This window comes from Acyrthosiphon pisum, chromosome A2, assembly GCF_005508785.2.
Source record: "Acyrthosiphon pisum isolate AL4f chromosome A2, pea_aphid_22Mar2018_4r6ur, whole genome shotgun sequence".
NCBI classification, from domain to species: domain Eukaryota; kingdom Metazoa; phylum Arthropoda; class Insecta; order Hemiptera; family Aphididae; genus Acyrthosiphon; species Acyrthosiphon pisum.
In genome coordinates this window covers 52,056,008-52,066,776 of record NC_042495.1, presented here as the reverse complement: position 1 = coordinate 52,066,776, position 10,769 = coordinate 52,056,008, and the positions used below count along the sequence as shown (strand labels likewise).

The following is a 10,769-nucleotide window of genomic DNA, read 5'->3' as shown; positions in this document are numbered from 1 at the left end:
GAGGTAAATCCTCCTTAATGTACACAATGAGCGGGGTACGGGGGCTTCGAGTTCTTGTCAACACTGGCGCTATCTAGGTATCCAAAACAAGAAATTAATAAATCGGTATGCTAATCAACATTAACAGGACTACATTAACAGAAGCTTAATTTCCCGTTTTTTCATGCTTCGTAAAATATATAATTATACATTATTATAATATAATTATATATTATATTATTATACATTTTACACCTACCTAACATAGTATAATTATAATTCATAATAATTGTGTCTGTTTGATCTTGACTTTGGTGACCTGATACTCAACTTTTTTAAGAAAGATTCATGCTGAATATTTTTTATAATTTGGATGTAATTTGTTTATCTTAAAATACACACAATTATGGTGAGGTGTTGTGTAATAAATTGTCTTTCACATATTGAAAAAAATAAAAAATTTTCATTATTTACTTTACCACAAAATCCAAATATTCGCAAAGAATGGATCAAAGTTCTGTCTAAAGTTAATGGTAAAGATATATTATCAACATCACGAGTGTGCGAGTTACATTTCAATCCATGTGATATATCTCGGACATATTCGTGTTGGAGCAATACCAGTTCTAAAACCACTCTAGAGTCAACTGAAACAGCAGAAACCAAATATCAAAATAAATAATAAATATTAATACTGAATACGGATTAATACGGATAGCGGCCGCCGGCCAAGAGTTGAGCGCTAGTGTTGATTAGAACTGAAATTCCCTCCGTCCCCCGCAGATTCATAATATTAAGGTGTACTCGTATCAACATTCGTTTCCAGTCCTGTATATCTTAGTTCGTGGTTGGAACCACGATTTAAGATAGAGTACCACAGAATATATGAAATAATTTCATATATTCTGTGATAGTACTATCTTAAATCGTGGTTGGAACGAAAACACGTCTAATTTCCCATGTTCCACGTGTGTTAAGACAGAAATTGCCGCTACCAACCCCCTCAAGAATATACGACTGATAACTGTTATCTAGTTCTGTTCTGACCATAGACATAAATAGTAATAGAATGTATTTATGTATAACAATGTTATTGTACTTTTAAAACGCCGCGAAATACGTTAACGTTATCACGACCCGCGTATGTGTAAGTGTGTATAATAATAATATTGCTTTATAACAATGTGTATGTGACGTGTGTTTGAGTGGTCGATTCAAACTCAAGTGACTATTTTAATATTTTATATATAAATTGACTTTTTCATGTTTTTATAAAACATCAGCGGGGAAAATCCTAATTATGAGCTTTCTGGCTGCAGTGTTGGCCTCCGCAGGTACGTCGTCGTCTGGTTTTTTTTTGGTATCGCATTTATGTACACACACAGACCGTTTTAAACATTTGTTTTGTTTCTTTTAATAATCGTTGTGTTTGTTGTTGTTGTTGTTGTTGTTGTGTTTGTTGCTGCAGGCGAGGTAGAAATGACGGACTTGGACAAAAATGTATCTGAACTCAAACACAAAATCACAAACCTCGAATATGACATCAAGGAAGCAATGGAACAGCGTTACATGAAATTCGCAGTGGTGTCCAGGGACGCTGCATCGTTGCTAGATACGGCCCAGTCATATTCAAATCAAATCAATAACCTAATATCACGAATCGATAGTCAGGTAAATTAAAAACATACATATTATTTTGGTTACTGTATAGTGTATCTATTCTATCTAGCTTTGGTCATGGGCTTTAAATCACATAGGTTAGATTATTAAAAATGTTTCTCTATATTTATAGACTAAAAGAGAAGTCGTAGATGCTATGTCTGATCTGAAAATGTTTAAATCTACTTTGGAAGAAAACAAAAACAGTTTGATTATTATAGAACAAGTTCTGGAAGCAAGCATGAATCTAACAAGTGATAGTCAAACTAAACTATCATTAGCTGATAGAATAAACAAGCTGCAAACTGCTCAACACATTTTATTAAACAATGAACATTTAACAAAATTAGATGTGTATAAACCATTAATGCGAGAACACCAAAGACTAACAGATGTCCTTCACTCAAACTGTGTAGCAGCCTGGGGAAAAAAAATAGTGTGGTCGGAGAATGATAAAGAGAGCCAAGATTCTTGGAGAGTTATTTTAAAAATATCTGGCTGTCCAGATGATATTTGTGATACTGTGTTCGCATTGCAACATTTTGACAGTCTGAATATTGAAGTCAAAAAATTTTCAGATAAATTAATAAATTTAATTGTGAAACCAATTATTGAACAAAACTTACAAGTTGATGTGGTAAAATTTGTGAATGTTTCAACGTTGACTCTCAAAGTTTCCAATACTGAAGATGAATTTCTGTCAGCAATTATAAAAAAACTCAAGGATGTATTTGAATTTTTGAATTCAACTCTTCCTGCTGACATTAATGAAATCAAAATTATGTCTTATTTAGGATCTTATGCAAGTCAGCAATTTTGTAAACATTTTAAAGACATAGTAATATTTAACGCCATACCAGTTAAATATCATAATCTTAATAATTTTAGAGAAGAATTGATTGAAGTTCGTGAATTCAACCAATATTTAAGTGAATTAGGTAATAAAATTAGAACTTTTCTACTTTACCGGGCACCCTTTTTTTAGCACTTTTTGTTTTAAAACTTATGTAGTTAAGTACGCTGAAAACGATGGTGAAGTCATAATTTGGCGCGTGGACTTAGTTTTCAAGTTATGGGCTAATGAAGTTCACTATTTTGCAATTTTGGAACAAATCTACTTTACTGGACACCCTTTTTTTAAAAAATATGTGGTTTTTTTATGCTGAATTCTAAACTGTTTGAAAAATTTCCCCAAAACTTATCATTCAAAAGTTATGGAAGTTCAAAGTTGCAGTGATTACGAGTGTATTGGCACTCGTCGATACGCTCCGAAATAGTGAACTTCATGAGGCCATAACTTCAAAACTAAGTCCAGGCGCCAAATTCGGACTTCACCATAGTTTTCAGCGTACTTAACTACATAAGTTTCAAAAAAAATAACGCAATAAAAAGGGTGCCCGGTAAAGTAGAAGAAATATACCATAAAATTATATATTTTATTTTATATAATACAAAATAGCGTTGCGCTCATGTAAAACATGTTGATTTTTTAGGATTTTTTGAAGAATCAAATGATGAATTGATAAATTATATTGAAAATATTGATAATTTATTTTTCACAAAAATTAGTCAATTATACTACGATAGAGCAAGAACTATTATAAAGAAAGATCTACATGATTTAGTCGAAGTGAACAATGTAAGATATTTTAGTTTTCTTTTAAAACAACCTATATAGTATGAGGTTTATTAATGTATTATTATATCTAGTAATTTTTTTTCTTATAGGAAAACAGATGGTCTTCTGATGAGGATGTTCTAGATGATAACGGGTTTTGCCAAAAAATTTTTGCTTATCCACAAAGTAAAGTGAGGTAAATTGATAGTTAATTATTTAAATTATTACTTATTTTACATCATATTAGATAACATTAATTTATGTCATACAACCTTAGTGGGTGCTTAAACCCCTGAGCAAACATAAAGTTTGTTTCCACAGCGAGCAGCACACTTATTAAAATAATACATTCTTTAAATCAAAACATTTTCTTTATACACAATTTAATAAATATAAAGATTTTAGTAGACATAGTCAGTATGCATCAATGGCGTATATACAAATTATTTTCACTATGGGCCAATTTGTCAGTTATCACTAGTCAAAAGCACGACTAACATAGCCATAACTATATATTTTTTAGGGAGCTGGGTGGTTATAATTACGACATATACAGTACAAATAAAAAGCTTATAATTATTTTATAATTATTATGTAAAATTGATTTTTTGATAATTTTTTAAAAAATATTGACAATGTCATTTATATATTTTAATGTTATCTTACTATGAATTTAACATCAAAATCAATAAGTCATCAAAGCAAGTCCTGGCAATCTAACATTTTCTGGTTGATTACTCAAAAACGATTTTAATCACCCGGCTAACTTAATCATGGTGAAAAACTGTAAACACTGTAAATATACATGCAATGGTTTAATTGAACCTGCAATTTCATTATGGGCTCTGGCCTAGGGGGCCTTCTCCCTATATACACTACTGGTATGCATATATATTCATATTATTATATGCATGATGTATTGTTTACAACATTTGTTGGGGATGTGACCCCCATATCAGATTCAACCGTAGATATTTCACTGATGTGAGCCACCTTATAACAACCTTTAGTAGCTGAAAAATTAAAGAATTTATTGATGTAACTCTTATTGGAAACGGTCCAGTAGTTTTTAAGCCTTAAGAAGACAAACAAAGGAACATTTATTTTCATGTATATACTATATAAATGGATCGTGAATTTAATGTAATATAAATAATTATTTTTTTCAGTAAATCATTATTAGAATTTCTAGATCTTATCGATACAGTAGCCTCAGAAATGTCTACCATACCAGAAAATAGTACTTGGAGATATCATGATATTTTAAACAACATAACAATTATGTATTGTGATGTGATACCGCTTCAGCATTGCAAAGTGTTAGAATTTCATCCTCAGCAATCTGGTATGTCAATTTATTATTCATTATTGTACAATTCTCTATATAATTTAATTTTATACACTTACAGCTGTTCTTTACAATAACATTATGTATTTTACTCGAAAATTGGCTGAATTAAGTCCAACTTACAAGAACTTGCTTATTGTTCATTTGCTTGAAAAGCTAAAAAATTTAGCTAGTGAAATACTCCACTCTCAATGCAAACAACAAATTACACAAATTGAAAAAATTGTCAATCAATCTGGTAAGAATTGTCATTAAAAATATTTTGTGTTGGTTTAAATCTATTTGAATCTATTACATTTTTTATGATTATATTTTAATAAAATACATACAACTTGTATATTAGACTAATACATAAATCTTTTTTAGATATTATTTTGATGGCTGTAAATGCAAATTTAGGCTATTCTGTTGAAAAAAGTATGTCACAATGTTATGATCTTTTATCAATCCTGAGTGATTTGTGGAGAGATATTTTGCCATCAACTGTTTACTGTAAATTTATAGGTAAATACATAAAATTATACTATAATATTAAATTGGTCTAAAAACAAATCTCTTAATAGATTTATTTTATTTTTAGGTTATTCATGTAATGGATTATTTGAGTGTGTTGTTAATAAACTGTTCACCTTAGAAGACATATCAGCTACTTCAGCCGAACAGTACTCGTCCATTTTCAACAAAATCATCAAAGATATTCCATCCTTTTTTCCGGTATTTTTAATAAAATGCAAATATAATATAGGATAATTATATATATTTTGTATGATTGGTTTTAGGAGCCCAAAGAAGTTCATAGATATGTTCCTAAATGGTGGCAGTTAAATGAATTAGTATATATATTGAGTTCGAGTATGAAAGATATTGAAAATCGCTGGGCGGATGGGAAAGGTCCATTGGCTAATGAATTAAAGGTTGATCAAATAAAATGCTTGCTGAAAGCTCTATTTCAAAACACTGATAGAAGAGCAGCATTACTCAAACATATTTTAGCTACAGCACAATCGTAGTGAACTAAAAATAAATATTATATAACTACGTCATTACCAATTTTACTTGAATATTATACAATTATGAAAATATTTTTTATAAAATGTTACATTGATAATCATAACATTTGAAAATTAAAAATATTGTTGAAGAAAATACTCTGTTTAAAAATATAGAAGTTATATATTATTACTAATTTATTGTACTATATAATATATTTAAGTAGAAATTAATTAAAAAATTTTAATTATACATTTTAATAATAAAAACCTGAGTTGTATTATCACTACATCATAATATTATAATCTATTCTACAATATAAAATTTGTTGCTCTGATTAACGAATCAATGTAATTTAATGTTGTTAAAAATTAAAATGTAGGAGTCTATCAATGGATAAGCACTCCAAATTTAGGAACAAAAAGTCAAGCAAATAACGTCAAAAAATTTCAAATGCATTTTACTTAAAATAACAAATTAATTTAAGTTAATTATCAAGTTATTAAATTAAAATATTAAAATAGATAAATAATCATAAGTCATAACAATGATATTAAATCACAAATATCGTTTAGTACCTACTTATAATAGGTACCTGTCTAAAATGTTATAAAAATTGTTTTAACTCCTTCCTTACTTAAATATTCTTTTAATTAAAAATCAAGAATATAAAATATACATTTTATGATTACATTTTTATCGATAAAATTGTATTGATCGCAAACCGCAGGTATTATTGTTCTATTTACAAATTATTCAAGTTAGTACCTATTTATTATTTTATCAGCGCGACTATCAATACCCAGCGTGCAAAAATTAATATTAATGTAAAGTTTATGTATCAAAGATCGTGCGCAAACGTGTTTTCGGATTTTTGTACGTATTTAAAATTAAATACAGTAGAAGCCGCTTATTAGGAACATGGGATAATGGGACACAAAATATCCGGGGTCGGACCAGCCGTAAATTAGAACCTCTATAGACTAATAACTGTTCTATGATAATAATAAATCGTATATCTTAAATCGTGGGTAGAGCATAGAGTAATATGGGGTAGAGTCATAGACCTGATAATAAATTTATTATCAGGTGTATGGGCACAGAATAATATTAAATATAAATATAAATCTATCAAGCATTTAGCATAATATATTTTGGTATCCCCAGGATCTCTGTTAATATAATATAATAATATTATATAGGTACAACCAAGTAATAAATGCTTATAAAAAGGACAAAAGGTATTACAAATATAAGCATTTGAATTTTGGATAGCTCATAGGTAATATTATAAATACTAAATGACTAAAATTTTTCCAGTAGATTCCTTGAGTCTGAGTATATTTAATAATTGTTTATAGCACATTTTTTATCTCATAAATTATAGGTATAATATATTATAATAAAGTTTGGCTATATATTAAAATATGTAGTGTTAAAATTATGTACATATTATCTTAGAGAGGCCTTAAGATGGCTCAGAGTGGTCTAAGCCCCCTCTGGCCCTCCCTTTTCATGTCCATGTAATTATGAATTATTATTTGTTAATTATAACACTCTGAAATAATTATGTATGATAATTTAGTGAATTACCAATAGGTAACTCTTAAATTTTTCATATATTTTTTTGGAATAGGTAGGAAATTTAAAAATGACAATATTTAATAATATTAATGACTGACACCTTGAGTATAGCGAATTTCTACAGAGTCATAATAATTAAATAATTATATTACCAATTATTTAATTTTTAATTTTGTAATCGTTCTTACAGTGCAACTCGCTGCGCGTAAATATGAATTCCGTTGTCACCCACAGGGACACACTGTCAACGGCGTTGGATTGATAGTCATATGTTTTAGGCGTTGATAACGATTTTTCCAATTTTCCTATGTACTTGCAGTCCTTGGAGCGTGCACTCTAAATTTTTCATCGACTACGTAAAGGTTGTAGGGAGTTTTCAAAATGGCATCTCGATTATTAACCATCCAAACCCCTTTAAAGGCCTTCACATTGAAATCGGGAGTCACTCAGGTAAGTGCTGAATACGGCGCACAGATATGGAAAATCCTCGTCTCGGAACTCACATAGTTTTGCACAGGTACCCAATTGCTGGAAGTCTACTGTGGCATCGTGTGTCTCTCCCCGTGTGAACGTACCAGAGACAAAGGTCACCACACTAGAAAATGGTATGCGAGTGGCCACGGAAGACAACGGTTCTCAAACGGCAACCGTTGGATTGTGGATCGATGCCGGCTCTAGGTGGGAAACTGCAAGCAATAATGGTGTTGCCCATTTCGTTGAACATATGCTATTTAAGGCAAGTACACTCATATAAAAATATCTATTAATGTTCCTAATCTGTAGAGTAATTTCTATAGGGAACACCAACGAGATCACAGACTGCCCTTGAATTGGAAATTGAAAACATTGGCGCGCATTTAAACGCATACACTTCTAGAGAACAAACTGTCTTTTACGCCAAATCCTTAAAAAGCGATGTACCTAAAGCTGTTGAAATTTTGTCCGACATTCTTCAAAACTCTAATTTTGGTAAGTTAAAATATTTAGTTGAAATAGATACTAGAAGTGTTTTTGTAATGAAGTCACTTCAACAATTATTAAATATAATTTTTATCAATATTGAACTTTCCTAGTACATCAATAATCAATGTCTGTAATATTTCATAATTATGTATGTATCTTTTACATAATTTTCTATTTAAATGACCAGTTTTTTTTTTTATTTAAAAGTTATTTTAAATTGAAATCTATAATTTTAATGTTATATTTCGAAATAGTACATTTTTCCAGTTATTTGTTATGTATAAATAACAAGTAACAAAGTAATATTATTTTCATTATTATTGATGATAGCAATAAACTTATAATAAACAGAATAATTGTTTGACGTGTTTTATTTTGTAATTAATAGGAGAAAATGAGATTGATAGAGAACGCGGAGTGATTCTTAGAGAAATGCAAGAAGTTGAAACTAATTTACAAGAGGTTGTATTTGATTACTTGCATGCCACTGCTTACCAAGGGACACCTTTAGGTCAAACAATTCTAGGACCAACTGAAAACATTAAGTAAAATAAAAATTGTTTTTATTAAAAATAATTTAAGATAATTTTGTATTTATCGATTTTAGTTCCTTGAAACGTAAAGAACTTAAAGAATATGTAGACTTGTTCTACAGACCATCTCGTCTTGTATTGGCTGGTGCTGGCGGAGTAGACCACGAAGAATTGGTTTGTCTTGCCAAATCATTATTTAAAAACCCAACAAACTTGAACATGGAGGCTGATGTACCTCATTACTCTAAGTGCAGATTCACTGGTACAAATATTCCCAATTTTATAGTTATTTAAAATGTATAAATATGTTCTTATATGATGAACTTAGTTTTAAAATTATTTCAATCCAGGTTCTGAAATCAAAGCTCGCGATGATTCCATACCCTTGGCACATGTTGCAATTGCAGTTGAAAGCTGTGGTTGGGCTGATGCTGATAACATACCTTTAATGGTAGCCAATACCATAATTGGATCATGGGATCGTTCTCAAGGAGGTGGTAACAACAATGCCAATCGTTTGGCCCGCTTTGCTGATTCATTAGACCTATGCCACTCTTTCCAGTCATTCAACACTTGTTACAAAGATACTGGTTTGTGGGGAGCGTACTTTGTATGTGATAAAATGAAGATTGCGGTAAGTTAACATACTGTTTAAACATCACTTAGAAACGAGATTGTACAACTTTAGTTGCAGGTTAGTCAATGTAAAAGACATTTTTAACTTATTTGTTTTGTTAGGAATTTACTTTCCATTTACAAGAAGAATGGATGAGATTATGTGCTTCTGTGACTGATGCAGAGGTAGAACGCGCCAAGAACGTTTTGAAAACAAACATGTTATTGCAGTTGGACACATCTACACAAGTATGCGAAGATATTGGTCGTCAATTGTTATGCTATAACAGACGTATACCCCCTCATGAGTTGGAAGCTCGTATTAATGTAAATATATTATTATTTTATATAAATCACTGGGCCTTAATAACGCATAATTCAAATAATTGTTTTTTTTTCTCTAGGATGTTAGCGCCAAGAACATTCACGACATCGCAATGAAATATCTGTTTGATAGGTGTCCAGCTGTTGCTGCTGTTGGTCCAGTAGAACAATTAGTTGATTACAATAGGTTGAGAGCTGCTATGCGTTGGGTAGTTTTGTAATTTTGCCAGAATAAATTCTTTTGTTTTCATTCATACCACTTATTATGCCGTTTCTGCAGTAAAATTTTGCTCTATTCAACCAATCTGTTAAATCCATTTTCGATTTATCAATGTACAAAATTATCAAACATTTTTGTATTCATATAATTCTGTTTTCGATTTTGTTTAAGAGACGGTGTTAATTGTATTTCTGTTGATTAGGACAATATTAAATACAAATATATATAATTTGTTTTTTTTTTAATTTTGTTTTTTTCCTCTCATTTTCATACCTTGTAGCAGGTAGTCATTTACTTGTAAATATTAATTAGTAATAGCACTGATTATAAATACTATAGATCGCTCACTGACCAGTATTTATGCCGCTCAAAAAATGGATGTGGCCATTATGAAGCACTGTTGTCGCCCATAAGTAACTTAACAGTTCATTTCTATACACACCTATATGAATTATTGAAAACTATGAAGACTTATTAAACTGCCTCCATCTTCTTTTATGTACAGAAAACTAAAAATTATTCTATACATACCTCCTCACCAAATGATATATTTCATGATACAAAGTATTGTATTTTATAAGTTTATACTTATATAATTATATGTAGATACCAGTGTTTGGAAAGAACGTCGTTCATGAACGCACATTCGCGCGTTCACGTTCATTTTTAGTGAACGTCACTCGTTTTATTAAAATAGAACGTGAACATGAACGACGTTTATATTTTTAACGAACTTGATCGATTTTTAAGACGTTCAATTTATTTACCCTTTAATAAATATATTTATAAAATATATTAATTATATTATATATAAGTCTAAATAGTATTTTTATTTTATTTATATGTTTATAGGCTTTTATATTAAAGGCTCGGTCAAACAGAAAGCGGGCTGCCCGCACGGTCAGTGTAAAATAATACCAAGACCGCTTGCCCGCC

At 30.1% G+C, this 10,769-nt stretch overlaps 2 protein-coding genes across 2 annotated transcripts; both read left to right on the top strand.

The window, feature by feature from the left end:
• Positions 1-939: 939 nt before the first annotated feature.
• LOC100159546 (centromere/kinetochore protein zw10 homolog) lies at positions 940-5,863 on the top strand. The gene is made up of 10 exons (XM_001948019.5): positions 940-1,313; positions 1,448-1,650; positions 1,772-2,576; positions 3,132-3,277; positions 3,367-3,452; positions 4,426-4,601; positions 4,666-4,842; positions 4,971-5,108; positions 5,185-5,318; positions 5,384-5,863. The coding sequence occupies exons 1-10, from the start codon at positions 1,280-1,282 to the stop codon at positions 5,612-5,614; spliced, it is 2,130 nt and encodes a 709-aa protein (XP_001948054.2). The 5' UTR covers positions 940-1,279; the 3' UTR covers positions 5,615-5,863.
• A 1,605-nt stretch (positions 5,864-7,468) lies between these two features.
• LOC100161587 (mitochondrial-processing peptidase subunit beta) lies at positions 7,469-10,062 on the top strand. Its single transcript, XM_001947973.5, has 8 exons — positions 7,469-7,628; positions 7,696-7,914; positions 7,976-8,147; positions 8,530-8,686; positions 8,749-8,936; positions 9,025-9,308; positions 9,413-9,616; positions 9,694-10,062. The coding sequence occupies exons 1-8, from the start codon at positions 7,560-7,562 to the stop codon at positions 9,832-9,834; spliced, it is 1,434 nt and encodes a 477-aa protein (XP_001948008.1). The 5' UTR covers positions 7,469-7,559; the 3' UTR covers positions 9,835-10,062.
• The last annotated feature ends 707 nt before the right edge of the window (positions 10,063-10,769 follow it).